Below are 27,193 nucleotides of genomic sequence, written 5' to 3' on the forward strand. Positions count from 1 at the left end.
CTGAGAACTTGTGAAACAGTTTGTAGCTTTTCACTGGGCTCCGTTAACCACCAGCAGGATGTGTTGTAAACTTGTACAGGTGCATAAGTCAGATTCTTAGTGAGTATACTGTGTGATTCCTGAAAACATCTGGATTCTTTCCATAGTGTTACCTTTAATTGGTTTTCATCTGAAGAAGGGATCTATGTGGTCTTGCAAGAACTTGGACCATCTTGAATAATTTTTGATAGCCCTATAAAATATATCAGAATCTGCAGAAAATCCAGTTTTCTACTGGACCAGCACAACTAATAGAATTTTGCTGCCCCGTGACAATATTTAAAAATGTTTTGTTTAAGAATGAAAGATAGTTGATCTAAATATTATTGACTCTAATGTTGCATGTCACTGGTCACCGTATCTGGACAGCTATCTAGTAATACAGAATTGGTAACCTGGCTCTGAAAAATCTTTAACTGGAATCTAGTCCATTGTTTCCAAGCAGCATGCCAGCAGATCTGATCAGGTGTGCCAGGAAAGTCACCACTGGCTTTATGCTGCAATCCAGACCAGCACCTGTGTTGTGCCCTCAGTACCTTGCAGTAACACGAGATATCAGTGGTGGCCCTTAAACATGCAGGAGCTACTTTATGAGAAGGCCTGTCCTTCCTAGCTACAGCATGAGCCTAGAAGTATAAAAATTAGCAGGCATGAATAGCCATGCCCTTCTTTCAGGCCGATTCAGAAAAACACGCGGGAGAACTGGCGAGCGCCCAGGCCACTCTCCTGGGTGCGCGATTCAGGAGGGTGGCCTATGCAAATTAGGGCCCGCAGTAAAAGGAGGCGCTAGGGACACTAGCGCATCCCTAGTGCCTCCTTTTTGGCAGGAGCGGCAGCTGTCAGCGGGTTTGACAGCTGACGCTCAATTTTGCCGGTGTCAGTTCTCAAACCCGCTGACAGCCACGGGTTCGGAAAACGGGCTTTTTTTTTTTAATTTTTACTTTTTTTTTTACTTTTGGGACCTCCGACTTAATATCGCTATGATATTAAGTCTGAGGGTGTACAGAAAAGCAGAAAAAACTGGGGAAGTGTACAGAAAAAACTGCTTTTCTGTACACTTCCCTGGTGCCGGCAGAAATTAACGCCAGCCTTTGGGCAGGCGTTAATTTCTGAAAGTAAAATGTGCAGCTTGGTTTGTTTGTTTGGTTTTTGTTTCACCTTAATGTGCACTAATGGAAACAAAAAAACTGATGCACATCCCTACTGTCTTATCCCCAGGAAGATTAAGATAAGGAAAGTGCACTGAGTGTTGGGGGCAGCAGTGGAGGCAGCAGTGTTGGCAGCAGTGTTGGGGGGCAGCAGTGGAGGAACTCTGATAGTCACATGCAGTAGCCAAGGCAATTAAGTGATCTGGCTGCTCACACCACACCAACCAAATCAGTATCTGAATTGAAGAAAGCAGGGGATAAATGCAGGCATGCCTTGGGCTTGATGTATTCATCTTTACCACTAAATAGCAGTAGGTGGAAGGTAAACTCTAAATTGTTTACCCAGAAGGGCTAATTGTGCACAGTGGAATGACCGTGTCTAGATAATCCATTTTATTAGATATGCTGAAAATACATAATGTAATTCAGCTAGAAATGTATTTGAACATAATAATTTTGATGATGCTGGCCTTTGTTTTATGAACAAACACAGCACTCCCCCAAGTGTTAACATTTTAGCATGTGTGAAGATTTGTGGCTCTGGATGGATGTATGGCAAAGATAGGAAAGGAGCCAGCAGAGGAAATTCCCAGTCGCCTTCCTGTAATTAGTGAAGCAAATCGAGATCCCTCAGAACCTGGGAAAAACATATTATCCACACTTGCACTCTCTGGTTTCCGCAAAACCCTTTTTACGCTTATAATCTGTAGAGTTAGAGCGAGTCATCCTTCACATAAACTCTGCTGCTGCCTCCTTGGTCAGCATCGTGCAAGTATTTCAGAAACCCCCTTGTTTGCACAGTGCTGCCGGAAGGGAGAAGTCCAGTCCTTTTCAGGGCGTTTTACCTCCATGTGTGCCTCATTTTATGTTTCTTCCATGCAGAGTTGTAATAATTGAGCAACAGCCAAACACCTCCACACACTTTGCTCTTTGGAAGGTGCTCCAGATTGGAAAAACGGTTTCAAGCTTGGGTACCAGAGTATCACAACAACAAAAAAATGTGGACCTTTCATTTTTAACAGCTACTAGTACACATCTCTCATTAAAATACAAAAAACAAATCCTCTTAAAAAATGGATTTTGTGTTTTACATGCATTTACTTCTATACTATCGGTTAATAAACCCAAATTCAATGTTTTGACCATTGGCACCATTTTGACATGGCTGCAGTAATGCTGTTCCCCCCCAGGAACCACCTCTGGACCTTTTCCATTGCTTCTTGACCAAACAGTTTAGAAATTTTGGATGCACTTCTGCCGCAGTTTGTGCTGAGATCATAAGGATGGCTGGTTCAGTGTTGCAGCCCCCATATCATACTAACGTAGTGGTTGTTAACAGATGAAGACTACTGTGCCCCTGTCGTTTGCCCAGTTATAAAGAGACACGCTGCTTAGGATGTATCCCAGCTACAAGCCTGACTGATAAGCAATATTCTCAAGCAGTTTTCATGTCGTCTTCCATGGTTCTCTGCCATATTGAATAGATGAACATACAAGTTTCCATCCTTAATCCAGAGAGGTGGTAGTTTGAACATTCAGCCACGTAGGTCCCTGTAACCTTGCTAAATAGTACCCAACCACCATCATCAGTCTTCTGGCATCAGCTTGTTGCTTTCTACTGATGCCGTTCCTGCTAGGCCATGGCGCACACACTGTCACTTGGTCGTGGCTGCCTTTATCTGCTCCTTGTCTTCTCATTAGCACCTCTGCTCTTGAAAGGCTGAAGGGGAAGATTGTTTGCCATACTAAAATCTTCCTAGCTTGCCCTTCCACTGTTTTCCATCTCTGCCTAAAGTATTCTTGAATTTTGTCACAGTTTTGGTTTTCAGCACCTCTGCTGGTAGCTTTTTCCTGTCCTCTACCACTCCCTCAGTAAAGACGTATTTTCTCATGTGTCCTCTTAATCTTCATCCCTCCAGTTTCAGATCATGAGCCCTTGTCCTTGAAACTCCTTTTCTTTGAGAAATTCACCTTCCTGAAATATATGGCAGCATTTCAGATATGAATGTTTTTCTCATATCCCCCTTTCTCTTCTTTCTCTGAGTACATTTTAAGTATCTTAAGCTTTTCTTTAAACCACGTCCAGTTTTTCAAAGTGTTCACAAAGGTATAGCCTCCAGAAAAGTATACAGTGGGGGTTTTGCTAGTGACCTCTACAGGGGGAATATTACCTCCTTTTTCCTGTTGATGAAATCTCTACTTGTGCAAGTGAGCATACTCTTAAATTATCAAAATCCTATTTGTGTAAACTTACAAACATTCTGTTGACTTCAAGTGGTAGACTGGTTCCTTCCACTTAAGACTCTTTCATACAATTAAATGTTCATTTAACCAGCTGTTGAATTTTTACTAATGTTGATTAGAGGAATTGAGCCCTGAAGGAAGCCGCTGTGCTATCAGTTTATCAGCTGGCATGCTACATCTGTGCACTGATAGAAAGCTTTGATAAGAATGCTGCTTCACCCAGTCTCCTTTCCATGAATGAAACAGGTATCTCCGTCACCGAAGCCACAGAATCCCCTTCCTCCGTTACCACTGTACGATCAGCCTCCCAGCAGCCCCTTTCCCAGCCCTGACAAGAGAGACTCTCACTACGTTCCCAGGTCGCCATCCGTGAACGGTAAGGAAGGTGCTTGCTGTGATAGTTCTGTTAATGGGAAAATGTCTTTTTAATGGTGCTTAACATGTTAAATTTGCTTCTGTTTAAGAAAATAACTTCAATTCAGACTTCCCTGGATTGTCCCAATCCCTGCGATGCACTCCTGAAACCTATGGCAAACTACGACCTGTAAGTCTTTTGTTTTATTGTTTCTAATAGAAACCATGCTTACATCTTATATAGAATCTTTCATGCAAATGGATTCCCACTTTACAGTAATTGGAGCAATATTAAAAAAATAAAAATACAGTATAACTAAAGGAACAAGTGGTGGAGGATAAAACAGTAAGAAGCAGAATTCAGGAAGACATGGGATAAGCTGAGAGTCCGAAGAGACAACAGAAGCATGGCCTAATGGCACTGCAAGCCATGGGGAGCACTGGGTTTGGTACCAGCCATTATAGCTCCCCAGGGACAAGTCAGGTTGGACGGCAGGATACCATCTGAAAAGGACACATGCTTGGGCAAAGTCACAGTAGTATTGGTAGCTGCTTAGGTTATTACAAAGCTTTGTGGTTAGACACAGGAAAGAAGGGGGTGCTGGGTGTGAGCTAAACAGGGGATCTCGCCTGTACCCGGGAAGACTAGATTCAGATCGCCTAATTGGCATGACAGTTTTACATAATTTGTCAAAGTAATACATAGAATGATTATAATAAAAGGGTAGGAAAAGAAAGGAAAATGCTATCAAATGGTACTAAGTGAAGGTACACAGGTTTTGATTCTGGTTTGCATTGTCCCTGCTCAGGTTTCCTTTCTGGCCTGGTGGTAGGATATCCCCCAGCATCTACAGAAGTCTTAGATTTTCTCTGACAGCTCTGGGAAATGCCACGGCTCTGATCTCTTTGTATTTTGCAAAGGCTGCCCTGGGTGAGAAGCGATCCCACTTTATGGCTGCCAGCTGAGAGATGTCCTTGGCAGTGTGCTCGGGAATAGGTCTGCTGTGTTACTGTGCATATGATCAGTTTCCAAATTAGAGAAGGCACAGTGGGGCTGATCAAAATCTTAAATGCCAGACTGGCTAAAGATTTCTGTATGGTCAATGGACAAAGTCAAACGTTCAAAAAGAAAAGATGGATATGTGTTGTCATACTGTGCTCCTCTTTCTGGACAAATGGAGCAAAATCCCATATAATTTGACTGCTATAACAAATATTGTGTAAGATTCATTTTGGTTGACACAACTTCCTTCTGTTACTACTAACAATTGGCTGTAAAGGATTTAAATGTCTTATTTTAATTGGAGTGCATTTGTATTGCTTGATCCTAGCATGAGTAACCACCTAGGTGGAAGTTTTCAGGACTCAAGCCACTTTTACACCCAGGTACCTTATAGCTAATTTTCAAAGAGAAATTAGCCTGATAGCTTCTCTTTTGAAAAGTGGCTACAAGTATACAGATATCTACATAATGCAGGTGCAGTTACTACTTATTTACATTTATTAATGGCGTCTCTGAAGCCCCAGGAAGCCTACCCCTGTATCACTTGAAAATTATACACGTGCAACTTACTCCCCCAGCCTACGCATGTCCCCCCAGGAAGACCGCCTTTGAGAGCAGCTAAATCTAACCAGTTGATTTCTCATAAAGGCATTTAGAAGTATACTTCATGGCAACTTCAGGGAGGGGAAACAAAATTCCAAGCTAAAAGCTTTTAAAGGATACCTAAAATGTTCTCAGTATTCCTGGAGTCTACCTTTTCTACTTTGTACAAGGCAAATGCTTAAAGCATCTCCTCTTCTTGCTTTGGATTATTTTATGGTACATGCAGCCCATTCAAGATGGTGGTCTTCTTAAGGAAGGGCGATAATAGGGAAGAGCAAACAGATTAGCAATATGTAACTACAAACTGATGAAATCAGCTTGTAGATTTCTATGTTGGGAACCATTATCCACTGTTCTAGAAGAATCATAATTCTTAGTGTCTGGACTGATAAACCTGCCACATCTTGCACCCCAGCTAATAGACTGTAGCAGTTTGAGTTGAACATTGTATGATCTGACCTTAACGATCTTCAAACAAAGCTTTAATGTGCAGGACGTAGGCAGAGAGAATTTGCACTGATTTTCAGTCTCTAGAAGTTTTAATAACGAGTTCAGGTTTTTAAGGAGTATTTCTCTTTTGGTGCACAGACTTTAAATCCTAAGGGCCAACATTCAGCATATTCTGTATACAGAACTTGAGGAACTGTATTTTCTGCCTTGGAAAGCCGTGTGATGTCCTTGGTCTCAGTCTGATTTGGTGGGAGAAGGGAGAGAGTAGCGTATAAGCTGGTGGAGATGGGCAGATGTTTGCTCCTCCCTCCAAGTGCTTTTCATGTTGCCTGTCCAGTGAAAGCAAGAGTACTTAGTCAAGGATTAAAACCTTCACTACAGAACTACAAATCTCCCCAAGATTGATTTTGAAAATTAATATCAGCTTGATACGATAAAAGAAGAAAATCAGTTTAATGGTTTATATTTTAACAAGATACACCACCTCCGTTTCCTGGGTTCTCAGTACTGTAGGCAGTTTTATCTTTTTACACCAGAAGTCAATTTGAAGCATTCACCCTGGAAAACAAACCCAAGATGATATTGTAGGTAGGGTTTTCCTGCTGTGTGATCCCGGTAGTAATAGGAAGATAAGGGTATTCTATAGCCAGGGCAGCCCACTTTCCTCCCTGGCTCTGGAGAGGAGCAGCACTATTGAAGTGTATCACTTATTTACCTTACATGCCATCCAAAAAGCCCAGAACCTCACCTTTATTTATCAGACACTTCAGGCTTACCGGCAACGTAGAGATGTTAAAGATACTTACATTGCAGTCCTTCACACAGCATATACTGGTACTGAGTAAAGCTTTGCATATCATAGGTGAACATCAATAAAATATTTCAAAAGAGCATACACATCAAATAACACCCAATCATTAAAACTAACAAGGATTTAAAAAATCTCCCACTTTCCATATGTCATCCTAAGATTTTCGTAGACTGGGGGCATGCATTCGCACACACAATATGCTCCCTCTCACACATACATAGACACTTGGTGAGAGACCGAGGGAGCGTGTGTGTGTGAAAGGGGAGAGCACACAAATTTTAATCCCTCACACACACACATACAGGCGTGCAGGCACAGGCGCACTCTGTCAAAGACACCCGCGCAGGCATAGGCACTCTGTCTCACAGAAACCCATGCAAGCACCCTCTCAATGCTCCATCAAACCCAACATCCTGTCCAGTGGCCAGTCTAGGACACTTGGAAGTCCCTAGCAGATTCTAATGGGAGAAAGTCTCTTCCATGTTGCACACTCCCAAAACTAAGAGAGGGCTAATAATTGTTCATAGATCTATCCTCGAGAAGCTTATCCAGATCTCTTTATAGTCCAACTGTACTATTAATTTTAACCAAATTCTCCGGCAGCAAATTCCACAGCGTAATTTTGCATTGACTGAATTTGTTTAAAATCTGCTACCAGTTAGTCTCAGGGCGTATCACCTTAGGCCTAGAACTATTGCGAAGAGTAAATAACTGTTCCCTATTTACTTGTCCCACCCGCTGCTGACTGTCGTACCCTCTGTCGTCTCTTCTCCAAGCTGAAGAGCCCTAAATAGTGAAATCATGTAATTGTGAGGTTTTTTAGTCCTCCTCCAGATCAGCCAGGACACACCTGACAGGTTTCTCACATGCGTGACACACTGAACATGTGACCATCATGGGGCTAAATGTAATTATATATTCTGCATCCTCAGGAACCCCCTCGACCCCCAAAAATGGGTACAGTGCAGATCTAGGGCATTATCCATACAACTCACCATATAAAAAAGATATTCTGGTTCTGATGACATCTCAGTAAAAGCAAAACAAACTCTTTACTTGCAGGCACAATAGCCTTCCTTATGAAAAGACAGTAATTTACCACTAATGCATGTCCTATTGAGAAAACACAACAAATAAGATTGATACAAATGCCTACAGGCTAGTAAAATACCTCACCTCGGTCACACACTCTTCACCAAGTACAGAAAAACCACAAATTATAAATATGGAGACAGAAACTGGAATGGAAAACCAAAACAACTACGCTGCATGCAGTGCAAACCTGGAGAAATGGAAACAGAAATATAGCACCTAACAGACTCTCAGGATTTGCAATAATGCTCACAAACTAACCCGCACAAAGTTACACCTGTATTATGGAACACACTCAAACAGTAACAACCCTATCTAAGAAATACAACTATTAAACCAGGCCCTAAACACTAATAAATTTCCTAGTGGGAAAACAGAATAAGCCGAGCTGCTATAGAGCCCCACACAGAATTAATTGTAAAGCTATACTAAAAATGTTACAAAACAGCTGCTGAACAGAATAACATCCAACAATTAAAAGCTCATAAAGATTATTAAAACATGTCCAAATATCAATAAAATATTTCAAAACAGCAGACATCGCATAATACCCAATAATTAGAATGGCAGTCAATCAAGAAAAAGAAATTTAAAAAGCCACCTTTACTTACCCTCTCCAGCAACTCTCCTACTCCTTTCCCTTGCAGGCCAATAGCACACACCAGAAGCAGCAGTGGCTGCTGAAACTCTGTCCTCAAGGTCCTTTTCCTTGGGGCCCATAACCAGTCACTCATACACAGTCTCTGTCTCACACAGACCAGTCAACTCCCTGACCAGTCTGTCTCTCACACACCAGTCACCTTCCTGACAAGTTTGTCTCTCACACACCAGTCACCTCCCTGACCAGTCTTTCTCTCACACACCAACACCAGTCACCTCCACGACCATTCTCTGTCTCTCACACACCAGTCACCTCCCTGACCAGTCTCTCTCTCTCACACACCAGTCACCTCCCTGACCAGTCTCTCTCTCTCTCACACACCAGTCACCTCCCTGACCAGTCTCTCTCTCTCACACTCCAGTCACCTCCCTGACCAGTCTCTGTCTCTCTCTCTCAGAAACACATCACCTCCGACCATGGTCTCTCACAATCACACACATGCTCTCTCACTTACATACAAGCTCTTAATCACATACAAATGCTCTTGCTCCCATTCTATCACACACCCACAAAGCTGCCACTCACACACCCAAGCCCTCATTCTACCACACACACACAGGCTCTCACTCACACACCCATTCTACCACACAAAGCTGCCACTCATGCACTCTTTCTACCACAGGCACACAAAGCTGCCACTCACACACACGGTCACGTGGAGCCTCTTCTCATTGCTTGGCCCAATAAGCCTGGCCTCCGCACTTCAGCCGCCGCCAGCCTGTCTTCTGGTAGCACTCAGCATCTCTGCTCTTTGGCCCCACCGGCCCAGCCTTTGGCGGTGGCACTCCCCTATCAACTGCATCAGCCAGTCCACCCCTGGCAAGAAGGGGAAGCACAAGTAGGGCAGTGGGACATCGGGAGATGCAACACACCTGCTGGTGCTTGGCGACACACTGGTTGAGAATCGCTGCTCCAGAGAAACCTGTATGGGAGGCTGTAATCATCGGTGAGTAGAGGAGCTCATGCAAGTCTTTATTGCAACATTTAAAACCAAGACGTCCGGTTAGTCTAAATGCATACAAGTTCTATTTAGCTTGGAGATAAATGGAATAAACCTCTTAGCACGACGCCCTTTGGGAGTCATTTGATCGCACAAAAGACACCCTCGGATGTTATGTGAGGCCCCCAGGCAGAGGATACAGACTTCATGCGGATCCGTGATGGACATGGTCCGCGGGCACTGGGGGCATCGTCTGAAACCCGGCAATGCCATTGAAAAAGGAGGCCTGCGCACGGTCGATGACCAACAGGGAAGCAGGAGTCATGAATCGGCCGCAAATAATGATGGTAAAAGCCAGGGGCACCTACTGGAGGAACCGAATGCAAAGGGGGACCCGATGCAGAAAAGGGAAAAAAAACCCCGAAAATATGCGAAGACGCTTTCAAGGGTTTGGATTTCCACAACCATGAAAAAGAAGAGACTGAAGGGGGAACCTTGCCTGGACGCGCGGATAGCGGCAGACTGGGCATGCTCAGTCTGCTGGTCAAAGTTTCTAGAAACTTTGACATGTTTTCTGTGCCAGGCTCCATCGGATGATGTCGCCAACATGTGAGGACTGCTGTCCTAGGAGAACACCTGTTACAGGTAAGCAACTCTGCTATACCTGCTGTTAGAGGTGAAAACCGGCCTTAATTATGACAGTGAATTTTTCTCAGTTCGTGTAATGCACAAATTGTTTTTAAACATCTTTTCTGGAAATAAGCTAAAATGTAAAATTCTGTCTGCTCGGAACATCAAACCTTTGAAACTATTAAGAATCGCTCTTAGAGTGAGGAAGAATTCCGCTCCTCCCCCACCCTTTGCATTTGCTAGTGGAGCAGTAAGACCATGCCGGTTGGGTTTTCTGGATGGAAATGTGACGTCTTAGTTGTGTAGTTTGCTGATTCTCCTGCTTTTTTTTTTTTTGCTTGTTAGGTCCGAGCAGCTCCCCCTCCCCCGACGCAGCACCAGCGGAGGCCAGCGGAGAAGGTGGAAGATGTGGAAATCACTTTGGTTTAATGAAGGGGACTGTTCATGTAGTGCTACAATCAAGGCCAAATGCAGCGTTTGGTCACTCATTTTTTTAGGCACCTTTTGCGCAAAAAAAAAAAAGGGGGGGAGGGGGGAGGCTAGAAAACAACACCGTGGTTTGTTGAACGTCTTCCCACACTCGTAAATATATCGTGCCTTCTCTTTTGTTTAGTTTTCTCTTTGTTTTTTGGCCGTCCCTGCCTCCCTTGGCACAAAGCAAGGCAGGCCGGACGGTGAGCAGAGGGAGGACCTGGGCGCTCTCATCCCGAGGCTTGTTGGTGCAGCATAGTCGGAGCATACTTCCATCATGTGCATTAGTACAGTATATTACTGTTGCCATAGGAACGTGTGGAATATCCTCAGTAGCATGACATGTCTGGTTGGCTATTAATCAGATGCTATTGCATTAAGGGGGGAAACACACACATGTTAAGGAGAGGCTGGATCCTCTTGGGTGCCCTTTCAAAAAAAAAAAGACAAATAGCAAACAGTAAGGAATACATAAAGCAAAGTACTGCAGATCACATGGCACTAATTTCACACATGCACATCTCTTCAATAACTAGCATTTAAGAAACAGAACTAAATGTTTTTGTATTAATATTTATGCAGTTCATTTAGTATAGAGCTATCAAATATGGAGGTGCTGAATTAGTAGCCACAACTTGTTCTATAGTCTTAACGTGAGGCTTTGAGTGACCTGAGCAACAGGCTTCACTTCTCTTAGCTAAATTCTTCCTTTTTGTTTCCTTTGAAGTATTTGGGTCATTTATATCTCACTTATTACAATGTACTTTATTAGCCAGCATTATCAGTATATCGTTATGACACCGAAACGTCTGGAGAGAGCTCGAGATTACATGTAGAGTTTGTACACGTGCTATTAGTCTCTTGCATACGCATTACTCGTTATAAAAGCCCAGCCGTTCATCAGACCAGGGGAAACCTCAGTCCTATTGAGAGAGTGCGGTCCCTCATAGCCTCGTTCTGTTCTCCTTGGGGGAAGAGTGCAAAGGCATTTTAAACCAACATTCTCTGGACGAGCATTTCTTGAAAATAATTTGAATAAAATCTGTTGACGGGGGATTGTGGAGGAGGTTTAAGTTCCTGACTCCCAAGGTCTATGGTTCCCTTCTTGTTTGAACATTAAAACATGCAATGTATTAATCTGCAGCACACAATCTGTAGGCTTCAAAATGTTCACTGGGTATGTAAGAGAGTTGTTTAGGGTTTCTGCTTCCCTTTCATGCCACAAAAAAATGTTTTGTTTTTTTTAAATATTTGACAAGAGGATTTTGTTGTTAACGCAACATTGGGAGGAGGGAGAATTGCATTTACAGGTGGAGATTTGCATTTCCCATCTCTTCCTTGGAGGATGGTGCAGCCCAGAGTGGGGAAGAGTTTGAGGCCTGTGTGCGAAGACCCATTCAATTGGTCGGCCTTCAAATCGGTGTCTGTATCTACTTTGCAGATTCTTGATTCTTTTTTTTTTCACGTTTCTCCTCCTTTTTGCACCTCTTGTCCTGTTGATCTGTTTGAGATCTTTTTGTTATCAAACTTGTTCTTAAGTTTATAGAAAAAAAAAATAATGAAAATTCATCTTTTAAAATGTAATTATCTACAGAGTTTAAAATGCATGCGGTTGCAGATTTAAAGCAAGTACTGCCCTTGTCCTTCCTGTCCCCTCTTGGCCAGTTTTTTCTGAGCATCACATCCTGATTTTCAAAATTTGAAAAGTGTTATTTGAAAATTCTAGTTTATATTTTAAAAATTATTTTGTGTAAGAGCTGCTAATTTTATTTAAGAAAGTTGTAAAATATGCCCCCTTTAACTATGATTTCATACAGGGCATCTAATCCATGTACCACACTGTACAGCGTCAATACATTGAGAGCATAGGTGCAAATGCTTTTTTTCTTTGTATTGGCTGTAAAAAGTTTGTATTTATTATGTATAAAATGTTGAATAATAAAACATGTAATTAAAAACGTTTCTCTTTACTGTAATGCACCAAAGGTTATTTTACAACATGTTCAAGAACACATATATCTGTATAGTGAAATAATCAGCGGGTAGAACGGACGTCCCCTTTATAAGGGATATGCCTTCTCTTGGTCAGTGCACAGTTCATAGATGAAGCTCAGCCTGGGAGAGCTGATTCCCTGTTTATCTTTCATTTGTGCTTCTCAAAACCTGCAACAGGATGGTTTTTGGAGAACCAAAATATTCAAAGTTAATCTCTTTATTAGGTCAAATAACTGGGGAAGATTGCAACCCATCTGCATACTGCTCCCAGCTTCCTTACTGGTGGACTCACGAATCCACTACAACCCACATGGGATTGAGCTGATGGCACCCTGTGCACCTTCCAGCCTCTTGCCAGGGAACTGGAGAGATGATAGCCTGACTTGCATATTTCCTCTTCCTCTCAGCTGCGGATACTGAGCCTAGTCCTGGACTTCCAAGACAGCTCTCACCCCATCTGTGCACATCCTTCTCCTTCCTCCCTTTCTCATGCTCCCCATGGAATGCCTGCACTATTTTCATCACGTTTACAGAGGTGCATGCAGGGCCGGTGCAAGGGGATTTGGCACCCTAGGCGAGCCTTCTTCCTTGCGCCCCCCCCCCCCCCCCGGTCTCGGCCCCGACTCCTACCTCATTCTCAATCACGCCCGCTGACTGGGGTTTTCTGGGTCGCGAGCAGATTGGGCACTGCTTGCGGCCCGCCAAATCTCCACTCCTCTTTGCCACCACTTGCGGCCCCATATGGCTCGCACCCAGTGGCGCACCAAGGGTCTCCGGCGCCCAGGGGCCAATGCATTTGTGTGCCACAGAAAATCAGTGGCATCTCTAGACAGAAGAATTTGTTTTGGGTGGGGGGGGAGCCAAAATGACATTTCTTCATCACACCCACCTCTATAGCATGGATCCTGCTTTAAAATTGGTTATAAAAAAAAGTGTTGTTAAAAAAAGTCCAAAGGGTCCTCTGCATTATTTTAAAAAGCTGGCCAGTTTCACACTTCTAGTAAAACTACTATAAAATTATTTGATAGCCTCATTCAACTAATTCTATATGGATTATGAGAGTGAAGTCTGGAATATATAGGAAGGGACAGAATGTCAATACAAATCCTGCACCTCCAGTTCTGTATCTCTGTGCATCCACTGAAATTCCCCCAAACAATGGAGCTTGGATGTTTCCCTTACAGTTCATCATACTGAAAGATATTTTCAAATTCTGGTGTCACCTCACAGCAACAGCAGCACAAACACCTTCCACTGCCAGACACATTGTGAACTAACACAAAGCACCGCAAAAAAGACACCCAAAATCTATACTGCAATCCCATCATAACATAACAGTAATAACACCAAGGACTCAAACAACAATAACCCTACCTGTGAATAAGCAAGGGTAAATATTACACTGGGTCCTAGAATACCAATACACCACCTACTGAGGAAACAAAACAAACCCGATTGCTATAGATCCCTATGCTAGCAGAATCTCTCATCATGGTCACACACACAGAGCAGAGACAGACCCTCACCAAATACAGAATACAAAATAAAGGAGCACAAATTAGAAAAAACTGAAATGGAAACCCCAAGAAGCCAGACTCTGTGTATTAGCAATGGAAAAACAGAACAACCATTCCTCATAAAACAAATAAAATCAAGAAACAAAGCATCAGTTATAATAGTAAAACCATACTAATAAAATATTTTAAAACTACTGATAAATAGAATTTCTATTAATTAAAATCATATACATTTTTTACAATTTCCCAAACACCAATAAAATATTTCAAAACAGTACATATATCAAATAACACACAATAATTAAAACTAATAAGGATTTTAAAAAGCCCCTGCTGTCCATACATGGGAGCTCTTTATTTCCAGTCACCCTGATATTGTCGAGGATTAGGAGGTTATCCTCTCTCTCTTACACATACTCACATGTCCATTCTCTCTCACACATACACTGTCACATACATACACATTCATGCTCTTATACCCAACCATAACCTCTCGCTCTCACAGACACTGACACACTCAGGCTCTAAGGCACTCTCTCCCCCTCCACACACACCCCCACACAAACTCTTACTCCCCTGGATTTTCTCATACACACTCAGGCTCTCACTCTCACTGGCTCCCTCACATACACACAAACACACACTCCCAGGCAAGCTCCCACTCGTTCTCACACACACACACACAGGCAAGCTCCTAGTCATTCTCACACTGAACCCCAGGCAGGCTCCCATTCATTTTCACACCACTCCCTCCCCATCCCCCAGGCATGCACACATTCATTCTCTCACACACAGACCCCCAGGCAGGCACCAATTTATTCTCACACACACACATACACCACAAACAGGCAGGCACCTATTCTCACACATACAAACCCCAGGAAGACACCCATACATTCTCATTCACAGACACACCCTCAGGCAGGCACCCATCCATTCACACACATACACCCCCAGGCAGGCACCCATTCATACACATGCACACACTAAAGGCAGAGACCCCCTCTTTTTCTTTTGCCAGCAACCTCAGAGCCTCTCTCATTCTTCTGCTCCCACTGTCACTGCTGCTGTATGGCTATTGCGGAGGTGCTGATTGCTGCTATAGGCATTTAAGCACATTCTGCTGCCTCCTCTGTGCAGGCCCCATGGGCTTCCAGTTCCTCTATGCTGATCTCGTACATTGTGAGATCCGCATAGAGAAAGTGCTACTCTTGCACATTCCCAAAGATTACATGTGCCAATCAGTAAAAAGTAATTTATTTCTTTTTACATTTGCTGTCTGATCTTAGTTTTCTAATCGGTTGGTCACAGGCTTTTTTTTTTCCACTTTCCCTTTCTTATTTTTTTGCCAATTCCTTTTATAACATATTTCTTTTCTCTCCATCTGTCTGCTTCCCTCAAACACAAAGTCAGGTTCTCATTCTCACATGCTTTCTCTCTCTCACATACACAGGCACTCATTCTCACATGCTGTCCCTCATACAATCATTTATACACAGTCTCTCTCTTGCACATGCTGTCTAACTCTCACTCCCACATGCTGTCTTGCTCAAGCACAGGTTCTCACTGTCACATGCTCTCTCTCATACAATCATTCCTACACACAGGCTCTCACTGTCACATGCTGACTCACACACACAGGCTCTCTCTCACTCCCACATGCTGTCCTGCTCAAGCACAGGCTCTCACTGTCACATGCTCTCTCTCATACAATCATTCCTACACACAGGCTCTCACTGTCACATGCTGACTCACACACACACACACACAGGCTCTCTCTCCTACATGCTGTCTTGCTCAAGCACAGGCTCTCACTATCACATGCTGTCTCTCTCTCTCACACACAGAGGCTCTCCCATGCTGTCTCTGCAAACATTCAGGTCTTCACTCCCACACACACACACACAGTCTCTCAACTCATCTCATACACGCACACATGCACACTGTACAAACCCTCAGTCTCTCTCTCACCTCTGGGCCTCCTCTTCATGGGCCACTGCAGGATGGGCTCTGCAGCAGCCCCGGTCTTCTCGAGCCGCGCTGATCCTCTTCTGCACGTGGCTGATGCTCCTCCTCTTTCCTGCCCGCGCGGCTCCGGCAACATTTTTCTTCCGGGGCCGCGCGGGCAGGAAGGAGGAGAAGTTCCTGCATTGGCTGATGCTCCTCCTCCTCCTTCCTGCCCGCGCGGCCCCGGAAGAAAAATGTTGCCGGAGCCGCGCGGGCAGGAAGGAGGAGGAGCACCAGCATGTTTAGACGCGACTGTACCACGGTCCTGCCGATCTTCTTGCTGTGTGTATCCGGCACACAGCATAGCAGTAGTTCACCGCTCAGCCGCCATTGGGATGACGTCCACCGGCGGCCATTGGCCATCAGCGGCTCGGCGACCCCTAATGCTCAGCGCCCTAGGCGATCGCCTAGTTCGCCTAGTGCTTCCGCCGGCCCTGGGTGCATGATATCTCTCTCTCTCTCTCTCACTCATTGGCTGCCCTCTTGTCATGGAGGTTACCTTTTCTCCCTTACATCTTGCTTGTGTAACATGGGGTCAGCATCTGGCTGTTACTCTCAACCTCTTCTTCCTCTCAATCCCACTCTCTTTTCCTTGGAGGTCCAGTCCATCTCCGGGTAGCTGTCATTACACTCCTGACCTTTTTTCTTGCTTAAACCATCTTTTTCCTGCACTGCTGGGGACTGCAGCTTCCATGCTGGTAACACCTCTGACTTTTATTTGTCAGAGTGCCTTGTCGGTCTGATATGTCGTCCTTGACTTAAATAGATTGTTTGCTCTAAGAAGAGACTTCCTCTTGTGTGTAATTGTACAGTGCTATGTACAGTAGGTCTGATAGCACTCTAGAAATAAGAGCTGCTATTATTTATCATTTCTAAAGCACTACTAGACTGGCAGTGCTGTATGGCTGCACATAACAGACAGTCCCTGCCCCATGGAGCTTACAGTCTAGTGCAGGTATTGTAGAGAAATGGTTAGGATTTAAAAGCAGAAATGTATGCTGCTATGTTGCAGGAGGATTTACTCTGCATATCCAGAAAACGAAACCTATTGGGAGTTCTTCAGTAGTGACTTTCAGAACCACTGTTGTACACAGTGGGGCTGATGCAATACAGTGCACTCAGCCGAGCACACTGTAGAACCTGCAGTTGGACGCGGGTTGTAAAGGCGCTAAGTAATCCCTTATGCAAAAGCAGAAAAAACTGCTTTTCTGTACAGCCTTCTACTTAATATTATTGCGATATTAAGTAGGAGGAAGAAATCTTCAAAAAACAAAGTTAAAGCGCCGGCAGCCGGGTGCAGGAAACAGATGCTCAGTTGACAAGCGTCCGTTTCCTGAACCCCCTGGCTATGCCCCATTTAGGTAAACTGACGCCGATAAATTCGGCATCGGTTTTCCTAACTGGCGGACGGCTGACGCACTTGAGCTCTTGTTAGCAAGGAGGCGCCCTAGCACCTCCTTGATATAACGTGACCCCTAATTTAAATATTGCATGGTGCCCCCAAGAGTGATGCCTGGGGACAAATTATTGCATCTGCCCCACTGTCTTGATTTTAACCCCATGATCTCTAGTGAGAGATGAAAACCTCCAAGGTGTATGCAAACTGCCTATCCTAATCTGAAGAGACTACAAAGAAGCCAAGTCCAAATAGAGAAGAAAACCACAGACCAGCTGTGTGTATTTTATTCAAAGGTGGGTATGGGCCTGGGAAATTTATTTTTTCAAAACTAGCCCAAGCATTATCTATCGGACTCCCTCATGCACTTTGCCTGCAGCATGTGCTTTGATAGGCTGACCCTTTAGAGGTACCTTATGTGACCTGGAACCTGGAAAGTTTGATCCATAAAATCTCCAACATAAATTTCACATTTTCCCTAAATTAAATTAGTAGTAGACTGGGATGAGCAAAGTGCATGGAATGAAGAGAGACCTCCAGTTCAATGTGTTGGGCTCCAAACAAGGTTGGTGGTCTGGTGTTAGTCTCTTGCCAATCAATCAGCTCTTGAACCAGTTAAGTAATAAGACAACCACACTGCCATGCAGTGATGGACACAGACACAGACATGGACACAGACATCCACACATTCTCGGTGAAAGACACCCACTCTCACTGACCCAGAAAAAGACCCACCCACTCTCTAACACCTACATGCTGTTGTTGGGCCGCTGCTCGTGCTCATGGTGGGGCCAATGTAATAAAACCCATGCTAAATTTGGAGTTTAATTATAGCATGGGGTTTTACTTCACACACAGGTTAAAAAAAAAAAAAAACCTCCCCGTGGGATGCAGTAAATTACTGGGATGCAAATCGAGCAGGAGTGTAAATAATAAAAGTACTAAAATGAAAACTGAGAAAATGTGAGTTAAAGTGAAAAATCCATACTAATACACTAGAGTGCTTTAAAACAGGAGCAAGTACTTGAAGTTGGAAGGAGTGTGATTAAAATATATGGTATTTGGTTTTGATATAGCCCAGGCATATTGGTGGGGGATTTGGGAGCGGCCCCAGCGGCTAAGAGCAGTGCCAGGGATGGAGCAGGCTGTAACACTGCAGGAGCTTTACTGGCCATGGCAGGAAGATTTCCCACCGCTGTGATGCAGAGCCACAAATAAAATGCAGTGCGCAGGAAGCCTCGGGGGAAGACTCCCACTCTAGCAGAAGAGCTGCCACAGGGCCTAGTGTTGGTTGCAGTGTCTCCACAGGCATGAGGCTGCTGTGACCAACACCAACCCAAGTGAGGGGTACAGCTGGTCATCGAGGCTCGTCCAGAGTCCCAATAGGCCAATCCACCCCTGATCTTTAAGGGATTACCAGGATGCTTGCTCATTCTTTACAACCTACAAAAGGAGATTAAATAGAAAGCAAAATTTAGAAATTCTTATTTTATGAAGAGCTTGTAATGTCAGTTTTATTTATTTTTTCTTCATTTTAAAGCATGTAGATTTGCCACTCATTCAACAAGCTAGTTTTATCTACTGCCATGATAACTCTTAGGCAAATGGTTCCAATATTCTTGGTCATGTGTTTATATTATCAGAATCCTGCCCTCCTGAGCAATATTAAGACTGTGGTAGACTGCCTCCTTTATTGTATGCCAAGAACACAGAACTATTAGTTATAAGAAGTGCAACTTCTGTGCCCTTGAATTTGCGTTCCATCGATCATGGCTCACCAAATAAGGATAACGTTTTGTTCCATCTCACTTTTGGCAGCAGTCTTGGAGTTAAATTATTTTAATTCATATTGATACAGTGCTACAGCTTTGCACAATATTACACCAGTTATAATGGGAACTATTTCTCATGCAGTATGGAAACAGCATAAAAAGCAAACCATGGCAAGTTTTGGGAGAGTGAAAGTTGGGGACCTTCCAGTGATGGCATGGAGTGGAGATGGGATTTGTGGTTGGAGAGTTGGGCCTAGGACGTGAGTTCTGAGCCCTTCCCTCGTCACTTACTGTCTGTCTCTTGTGCCTAAGGCAAGTCACTTTTCTCTTTGTGCCTTTTACCCAGCTACAATGTATGAATGATGACAGCATTGTTCTTTCTCTACTCGCCCTTCAAAAATGCTCCCAGCTCTCCATCCAGGAGGTGAGGTGGTTCTGTATCTATTTCTGAAATAGAAGCGTAAAGCCCCTTGCAATCCTGTAAGGTGATACAGAGAAGCGAGCGATAGTTTCCCACTAGCTAGGTCCATGAGGAAGCTGCTAACCTGACACTGATCTGAGCTTCCCATTCTGCCATCAGCAAGGGACTTCATACGTACATAAGATCGACAGGGCGGTGGTAGCATGAGCGTTAGGATGATTGCTGTGTACTCTGAGCCTCTCCACTTGCGTTAGATTATATATGACAGACTGCGGGCTGGAGCTGGTGTGTCTAATCCCTGCTGTTCAAGGCCAGATATCCTGGCCATCCAATTTAGAGATTATTAAAGGACTTGGTCTCTGCCTCTCTGCAGATAACTTTAAAATACAGCAACAGCATACTTACAGCTCATCTGTCAAACAGCTGCAGCAAAATCTTGCTTCCTGGCTGTTGTGAAACTGTTCCTAAACATAAACACTGCGGAAGATATTGTGATCTTTTCAAGCACAAGATTTAAGTAGCTTTGGTTCTTCAGCGATGACTTTTACTTAAACTGTTTTTTTATTATTTAGAAATTCATGCCCTACCCAGGGCAAGTCGCTGTGCTCTGCTGGCTGATACTAAGGAAGTAAAATGTGACCATGTAAAGAGATCGGTGCCCAGAGAGTATGGTATAGGGAGAGAAAAAGTGGGAGCAAGAGAAGAAATACGGGGTGGCCCATGGAAAAGTAGCTCGCCTCCAATGCACTGGTATTGGAAGCAGGCTATTTTTCCATGGGCCGTCCTGTAGTAAAAGAAACAGACTGAAATTGGGAAAGACATCATGAAAAGTCATTAAAATTTCAGCCGCCTAAGCACCAGAAACCCTCTTCTTGTTAATGAAGATTTTTGAAATTAGAAATATTTAGAATCTTTATTCCAAAGCTAGTTTCTCACCCATGGCTGACTCTCTGCTAATTTGTGAAGTGTGCCATGTGCTCTCCTGGGCCTCACTGCAGGAGTCTTAGGTGGTAAATAAATGTGGCACAGGTACCCGCCTCTCACCTGCCGAGGAATAGGAAGAGGCTCTTAACTCAGTGACCGTGGCAGCAGGAGGTAGAAGTCAGAGGATTATCCCAGGACAAGCAGGATGCTAGTCCTCACATATGGGTGACATCAGTAATGGAGCCCTATGTACGGAAAAACTTCTTTAAAAGTTTCTATGAAACTTTTGAATGGCACCGGAGTGCCTTCTGAGCATGCTCAGCATGTCATGATATTCCCTGCCACAGGGGTCTCTCTTCAGTCTTCTTTTTTCCGCGAAGCCGTTAGCATCGCGGGTTAATTGGAGTCTTGAGGTGATTTTCACCTTGTAAAACATTCGGAAAAATTTGATTCACCGCAGGGGTTTTTCCATTTTATTACCGGCGGTAACTTTTTTCTGTTATCGATTCCCGGCTGGGAACAATAATTTTGGGGGGTTTTTCGCCGTTGACGGCCGTCCAGCGCCATGGCCTCCGGCTTCAAAAAGTGCCCAAATTGCACAAGAACTATGTCGATTACCGACCCGCATTTTGAATGTGTTCTTTGCTTAGGCAAAGACCACAACATTCAAACGTGCAAGTCTTGTGCTGAAATGACCAGTAAAGGTCGACGTCTTAGGGCTGAAAAAATGGAGCAGCTTTTTTCCATACAACTGCTTCCACGGGCGTCGACTTCAACTCAGTCTTCTCCATCGACTTCAGTTCGTCAGCTTATGATGAAGAAAAAACATCCGGAGGCGGGAGACGCCTCAGCTTCATCCCAGTCGTTATCATCGAAAGCATCGACTTCTGGAAGCGACAAACAAAAAGAGAAGCATCGCCATCGCCGGCGACAGGATACGGTGACCGAAGAGACTTCCACAGGTACGGCCTCTCCGGCAAAGAAAACCCGGACGGAGACAGAGGCTCCAAGGCCTACTGAAGGGCGATCCCCACCAATATCGGTGCCGGGTTCCGAACCTCCTCAGGGCTCTGAAGGGGTATCGGCATCACCTCCACCGCCTCCCTCCACAGCTGCTCTGTTTTCACCAGCTGTGCGAGTGGAACTTGACTCTCTCATTCGTCAAGCGGTGCAACAAGCTCTACGTGAGGCGATTCCGCCATCGATGCCGATTCCATCACCATCGATGCCCATTCCGCCACTGTCGATTCCGAGGTCACCGACGATGGCACGGGAACCGGAAGCGATTCCTACCCCGGTACAGTCACTGATGCCGCATATGCCTCTACCGATCCCTTCCTCGGTGCCAGCGACGCCAGCGCCGGTACCTACGGAGGATGTCACCATGCTACATCCGGTCTTTAATAAACTGGACTCACTCTTGGATATCCTTACCAAGCAATTACCACAGGATCCAGTTCCAGGGCCATCTGGAGTACCAAGGCAATTACCACTGGACCCAGTTCCAGGCCCATCGGGAGTACCAAGGCCTTCTAGGCCTCGTTTACCTGTACCACCACATCCTAGTGACCCAGTTACTTACCACATGCCACATCATGAGCCTGGGGACTCTACTTCTGAGTATTCTTCGGATGAAGAATTATTCTCAGAGCCTTCTCCACCGGATGACCATAGAAAATCTCCACCTGAGGACCTCTCATTTACGAATTTCGTTAAGGAGATGGCGGACACCATCCCTTTTCCTATCCAAACAGAGGTGGATGAAAGGCAAAAGACTTTGGAGGTCCTACAATTTGTGGACCTTCCCAAGGCAATGTTGGCAATCCCGGTTCACGAAGTCTTCCAGGAACTACAGCACAGGATTTGGGAGCACCCAAGTTCTGTACCAGCGGTAAACAAGAGGGCTGAAGCCACTTACCTTGTACAGCCTACTCCAGGATTCCAAAGATCTCAACTGCCTCACCAATCAGTGGTGGTTGAATCTGCCCAAAAGAAGGCAAAAAGACAAAAGTCCCATGCTTCCCTACCACCTGGGAAAGAAAGTAGATTCCTGGACAACTTAGGAAGAAAGATTTTTCAGGGTTCCATGCTGGTCTCAAAAATTTCTTCTTACCAGCTCTACATGAACCAGTACCAAAGGAACCTGTGGAAACAGGTTCAGGAACTCTCTCTTTCTCTTCCAGAGCAATTTCAGGAGTCCTTCCAAAATATTATACACAAGGGCCTTGACTCGGGCAAACACGAAGTTCGAGCAACTTATGATTGGAACAGCTCCCCTATGAGGAAAGGCTGAAGAGGTTAGGGCTGCTCAGCTTGGAGAAGAGATGGCTGAGGGGGGATATGATAGAGGTCTTTAAGATCATGAGAGGTCTTGAACGAGTAGATGTGACTCGGTTATATACACTTTCGAATAATAGAAGGACTAGGGGGCATTCCATGAAGTTAGCAAGTAACACATTTAAGACTAATCGGAGAAAATTCTTTTTCACTCAACGCACAATAAAGCTCTGGAATATGTTGCCAGAGAAGGTAGTTAGTGCAGTTAGTGTAGCTGGGTTCAAAAAAGGTTTGGATAAGTTCTTGGAGGAGAAGTCCATTAATGGCTATTAATCAATTATACTTAGGGAATAGCCACTGCTATTAATTGCATCAGTAGCAATTACCTTAGTGTTTGGGTAATTGCCAGGTTCTTGTGGCCTGGTTTTTGGCCTCTGTTGGAAACAGGATGCTGGGCTTGATGGACCCTTGGTCTGACCCAGCATGGCAATTTCTTATGTTCTTATGATGTTATGATTGCTTTGAGACAGCAGCAAGATTATCAGCATCTGGCATAGCTGCAAGAAGGTGTGCATGGCTGAAGGCCTCTGATTTTCGCCCAGAGGTTCAGGAGCATTTGTCGGATCTACCATGCCTGGGGGATAACCTCTTTGGGGAGAAGATTAAGGAAGCTGTGGCAACCTTAAGGGCATTAAAACAATTATCCTCTCAACCTCAGGAAACTCAAACTTCTTCCAGAAAGTATCCCAGACGTGACACTCGCTGACCGTACTACCGTCCACGTCGATACTACCCCCCAGCAGGTAGGCCAAGGGCTAACCGCCCAACACAACGCCAGCAGCCTAGGCAAAGGCCAACAAGACCTCAGCCACCTCCACAAACAACAACTACTTCTGGTTTCTGAAAAGCCCCAGAGAGCAGCGGCCACATCAACCCCTTCCCAGAAACACCAGTAGGAGGTCGCATACAGTACTTCCACAACAATTGGACCTCCATCACCACTGACCAGTGGGTGTTATCCATCACGACTCACGGTTACAGGCTGGATTTCTTAACTATCCCAATGGAAAATCCACCACTTCACTCTTGCACAATAAATCAACATTCCATAATTCTTCAAACAGAATTATCCACCCTGGGCCTCAAAAGGGCAGAGGATTCTACTCCAGATATTTCCTCATTCCAAAGAAAACAGGAGGCCTTCGACCCATTCTAGACCTCAGAAATCTCAACAAATTCCTAAGAAAAGAAAAATTCAGAATGGTATCCCTAGGCACCATTCTGCCTCTTCTTCAAAGGGGAGATTGGCTCTGCTCTCTGGATCTTCAAGATGCATACGCTCACATTCCCATCTTTCCTCCTCATCGCCAGTACCTGCGCTTTCGGGTACTGGATCAACACTTTCAATACAGAGTGCTGCCCTTCGGCCTTGCATCAGCACCACGAGTATTCACAAAGTGCATGGCAGCAGCAGTGGCACACCTCCACAAACAAAAAGTGCATGTGTTCCCTTACCTGGACGATTGGCTCATCAAAAGCCAATCAAAAGAAGGAGCTCTCACTTCTCTCAAGCTCACCATCCAAGTGCTTCACTCCTTGGGATTTCTCATCAACTACCAGAAATCCCATCTGTCACCAACTCATCTGATACAGTTCATAGGTGCGGAATTGAACACTACACTAGCAACGGCTTTTCTTCCAAGAGACCGTGCTCAAACACTTGTCCTGTTGACTCACAATCTTCGAAACCAATTCCAAGTAACAGCTCACCAGTGCCTCATTCTTCTAGGGCACATGGCTTCCACGGTTCATGTAACTCCCATGGCCAGATTGACCATGTGACTTCTGCAATGGACACTCAAAGCACAGTGGATACAAGCCACTCAGCCAATGTCCACTCCTATTCACATCACACCAGAGCTCAAGTCTGCACTCCTCTGGTGGACATCAATGAACAACTTGCTCAAAGGCCTACCTTTCCAGCAACCAGTTCCACAAGTGACTTTGACTACAGATGCATCCACCTTAGGGTGGGGAGCACACATTGGTCAACTAAAGACACAGGGCAAGTGGACGAAGCTCGAAGCCTCTTTTCAAATAAACTTTCTGGAGCTTCGAGCTATACGCTATGCGCTGCATGCATTCAAGGACTGCCTTTCACACAAGACTGTTCTAATCCAAACGGACAACACAGTAGCCATGTGGTACATCAACAAACAAGGGGGGACAGGTTCTTACCTCCTTTGTCAAGAGGCAGCACAAATTTGGGACTGGGCCCTGACAAACTCAATTCTTCTACGGGCCACATACCTAGCAGGCATCCACAACACAGTAGCGGATCGCCTCAGTCAGTTCCAACCACACGAATGGTCCTTGGATCCAGCAATAGCATCCAAGATCTTCCAACGCTGGGGTCAACCGCCGATAGATCTCTTTGCATCCCATCTCAACTACAAAGTAAACACTTACTGCTCTCTCCTCTGGCAGCAGAACAGCCTACCAAAGGACGCATTTGCTCGCCATTGGAATTCAGGCCTGTTATATGCGTATCCACCGATACCTCTCATAACCAAAACACTAGTCAAACTACAACAGGACAAGGGGACTATGATACTCATAGCCCCATATTGGCCTCGACAAGTATGGTTCCCCACGCTGCTAGATCTATCAGTCAGGGATCCAATTCGCCTGGGAGTAGCTCCCAATCTCATAACTCAGGAACAGGGTCAGTTGCGCCATCCCAACCTTCAATCCCTGTCCCTGACAGCATGGATGTTGAAAGCTTGATCTTACAACCTCTCAACCTTCCAACCACTATATCCCAAGTACTTATAGCTGCTCGTAAACCTTCCACTAGAAAGAATTATTCCTACAAATGGAAACGGTTTACATTGTGGTGCACTCAGAAAGGCTTAGATCCTTTCACTTGCACCACTACCTCGCTACTAGATTACCTTTACCATCTCTCAGACTCTGGTCTTAAGACATCATCTGTAAGGGTACATTTAAGTGCCATCTCAGCTTATCATAACAAGTTGGGAGATGCACCTATATCCACACAGCCTCTCGTCAGTAAATTCATGAGAGACCTAACTCATATTAAACCTCCAATTCATTCCCCAAGCATACCATGGGATCTGAACGTAGTATTAGCTAGGCTTATGCGTTCTCCATTTGAACCCATAAATACCTGTGACCTGAAATACCTTACTTGGAAAACGGTATTTCTCATAGCCATTACATCAGCTAGAAGGGTCAGCGAACTACAAGCGCTAGTCACATACGAACCTTTTACAAAGTTCCTACATGACAGAGTAGTCCTCCGGACACATCCAAAATTCCTTCCTAAAGTTGTCACGGAATTCCACTTGAACCAATCAATAGTTTTACCTACATTCTTTCCCAGGCCTCACTCTCACCAGGGAGAAAGTGCCTTACACACTTTGGACTGTAAGCGTGCGTTGTCCTTCTATTTAAACCGAACTTCAGCCCAAAGACACTCCAGTCAGCTATTTGTATCCTTTGATCCAAACAAACCAGGTAAAGCAGTGGGTAAGCATACTCTGTCAAACTGGCTAGCAGATTGCATACAATTTTGTTATGAAAAAGCAGGCCTTACTCTTCAAGGGCGAGTAAAAGCACACTCAGTAAGAGCGATGTCAACTTCAGTAGCACACCTACGCTCTGTACCTATTCTGGACATTTGCAAAGCAGCAACATGGAGTTCTCTTCATACCTTTGCAGCTCACTACTGCTTAGACAAAGAAGGAAGACAAGATTCAGCCTATGGACAATCCGTCTTAAAGAACTTGTTTCCAGTATAATCCCAACTCCTTCTACATCCGACCTGCTGTAATCTTCGGCTGATTCATTTCAACAACAATACTTCACTATTGCTTCAGCACAAAATGACTCAGCCTCTAGCTTGCTAATCACCCATATGTGAGGACTAGCATCCTGCTTGTCCTGGGATAAAGCAAAATTGCTTACCTTGTAATAGGTGTTATCCCAGGACAGCAGGATGTAGTCCTCACGAAACCCACCCGCCACCCCGCGGAGTTGGGTCCGTTACGTTTTATTATTTTATTTTTGGCTAACGCTTATTGCTACAAAACAAGACTGAAGAGAGACCCCTGTGGCAGGGAATATCATGACATGCTGAGCATGCTCAGTAGGCACTCCGGTGCCATTCAAAAGTTTCATAGAAACTTTTAAAGAAGTTTTTCCGTACATAGGGCTCCATTACTGATGTCACCCATATGTGAGGACTACATCCTGCTGTCCTGGGATAACACCTATTATAAGGTAAGCAATTTTGCTTTACTCAGGCAATGATACCTGTGAGCCTCCAGTCAGAGCCTTGGCATGAAAATCTGTAAACCGAGATCGGAGCCAGCATGGGAGGATAACATTTGGACTATGACATGCCCTCGCCTGC

At 44.7% G+C, this 27,193-nt stretch overlaps 1 protein-coding gene across 2 annotated transcripts in view; it reads left to right on the forward strand.

The window, feature by feature from the left end:
* The window catches only part of FCHSD2 (FCH and double SH3 domains 2), a 537,915-nt gene extending 525,507 nt beyond the window's left edge, over positions 1-12,408 (forward strand). For both annotated transcript variants that reach the window (XM_029602137.1, XM_029602138.1), the window contains exons 18-20: positions 3,678-3,807; positions 3,896-3,975; positions 10,321-12,408. In XM_029602137.1, the coding sequence (XP_029457997.1) occupies positions 3,678-3,807; positions 3,896-3,975; positions 10,321-10,404 (294 nt within the window). In that variant the 3' untranslated portion in view covers positions 10,405-12,408. The remainder of the gene's footprint in view (positions 1-3,677; positions 3,808-3,895; positions 3,976-10,320) is intronic.
* The last annotated feature ends 14,785 nt before the right edge of the window (positions 12,409-27,193 follow it).

This window comes from Rhinatrema bivittatum, chromosome 5 (genome assembly GCF_901001135.1).
Source record: "Rhinatrema bivittatum chromosome 5, aRhiBiv1.1, whole genome shotgun sequence".
Classification (NCBI taxonomy): domain Eukaryota; kingdom Metazoa; phylum Chordata; class Amphibia; order Gymnophiona; family Rhinatrematidae; genus Rhinatrema; species Rhinatrema bivittatum.